Genomic DNA, 1,751 nt, shown 5'->3' with positions numbered 1-1,751 from the left:
CTCCCCTCACACTCCCATGCCAAGGGTGGTGCCCACCTTGTTGTAGTATCTCAGATGCACGGTGTGCCACTGTCCGTCACTCAGGCCCCCTGGAACTGCAGGGCTGACCACTGTGTTGGACTCACCTGTGGGGAGGATACATGTGGAAGGTTGTCTGGAGCTGCCTAGTTGCCTCGCCCTCCCCATCCCAGTCATAAAAATGCAGCTACTCCCAGAATGTAGCATACGGTCCTGGATACATCAGGTCAGTCCCATCCACTGGTGACTACACTGGCTCGACCAGAGTGCCAGAAAGGAGACAGATAGGAGAGACAGGAGATAGGACACACTTCTGGACAGATAGGAGAAGCACACACTTCTTGGAGAGATGGACCTTCCCCCAGGGAATGCGTAGGAGGGTCAGATCCTCACTGATGTCTGCTTGGTATGGAAGTAGGTATTTAGGGGTGCAGTGAGGCAAACCCGAGGGGACTTGAGGCTTATACCCCCGAGCCATCTCACCCACGCATGTACACTCGCCCACACACACATCCACGGGAGCACCCACCCGTGGAATATGTAAGCCGCACTTGCCCGGCCACGAGCTCCAGGGCCAGGAAGTCGTGCTTCTCGTTCAGGCGCCCGTTGTAGAAGAGCAGCCCACTTGGCTGCACCGTTGCGAACCTGGGTGGGGTGGACAGGGAGCATCATGAGCAGGACACCTGGCAACCACCACCCCTCCACAGAAGTTTCGCGGGGCGCCCGCACAGGCTCGGATGGGGCAGGAAGTGATGAGAAAGGATGCCGTGATGTCAGGGACAGTGCAGGACGTCAGGGACAGTGATGTTCCGAGACACCCAGGTGGGGCATCTGGGGAGGGGGCAGTGTCCTGTGGGACATCAGGGTAGGTCAGCTGGGAATCTGAGTCAGGATCATGGACGGAGTAGGGTCATGGAGGGACGACGTGGAGGCGCGCAGATATACCGGGCGAGCACCTACGAGAGGGACAGCGTGAGGTGGAAGCGCTGCCGCAGGCCGCGGAACATGACAAACGAACTGGGAGGGAAGGAGCGCGCCGCCACCTCGCAGCGCGGGCCCTCGAAGGCGCCGCCAGCCGGGCACTGGCAGCGGAAACCGCCGTCGGGCCCGTCGGCACAGGTGCCCCCGTTGCGGCAGACGCCGGGGACGCAGCGTCCGGCCTCCGTGTCCAGCTCGCAGTCTTCTCCTACGGTCAAAACGCGGCCGGAGGTCACCGCCTGCGCGGACTCCAGCGGGGCCCGCCCCTCCAAGGACTCCCCCCCCACCCAAAGGGCGAGCTCCCTGTGGGCACGCCACCTGTCAGCCTGGCCCCGCCCCCACGCTCCCGCGGCCCCGGCCACGCCCACAAGGCCCGCCCCCTTCTACGGACACGCCCCCTTCACAGCCTCAGTCCTGTCCAGGCCTCTCTCTCTTCCTTCAGGGCCTTATGCTCCTGCACCGCCGGGCTCTACCGCCTCGCCCGAACCGCGCCCACTCGACCCCGGTAGGCTCAAGACTGACGCTGCATCCTCACTCGCCCCCACGCTCTGCCCAAGGCGCCCCAGCCCCGCAGCCTGCCCACCTGTGAAGCGCGGGCGGCACACGCAGGTGTAGCCTCCCTCGCGCCGCGCGCAGGCGCCGCCGTTCCGGCACGGGTTGGAGTAGCAGAGGTCTAGCTCTGTCTCGCAGAAGTCTCCGGTGAAGCCGGGAGGGCAGCGGCAGCGCAGGCCTGCGATGGGCTGGATGGGTCGGAA

General features: G+C 64.6%; 1 protein-coding gene across 1 annotated transcript in view; it reads right to left on the bottom strand.

Moving 5' to 3' along the window:
• The window catches only part of CELSR3 (cadherin EGF LAG seven-pass G-type receptor 3), a 27,402-nt gene that overhangs the window by 19,932 nt on the left and 5,719 nt on the right, over positions 1-1,751 (bottom strand). The window contains exons 2-5 of the mRNA XM_040628853.1: positions 1,580-1,751; positions 979-1,204; positions 548-663; positions 37-125 (exon numbers count right to left, since the gene is read on the bottom strand). The exon at positions 1,580-1,751 is cut by the window's right edge and continues 494 nt beyond it. Of these exons, the coding sequence (XP_040484787.1) occupies positions 37-125; positions 548-663; positions 979-1,204; positions 1,580-1,751 (603 nt within the window). The remainder of the gene's footprint in view (positions 1-36; positions 126-547; positions 664-978; positions 1,205-1,579) is intronic.

Source organism: Ursus maritimus, unplaced genomic scaffold (genome assembly GCF_017311325.1).
Source record: "Ursus maritimus isolate PB19 unplaced genomic scaffold, ASM1731132v1 scaffold_14, whole genome shotgun sequence".
Lineage (NCBI taxonomy): Eukaryota > Metazoa > Chordata > Mammalia > Carnivora > Ursidae > Ursus > Ursus maritimus.
This window is presented reverse-complemented; position numbering and strand designations above follow the sequence as displayed.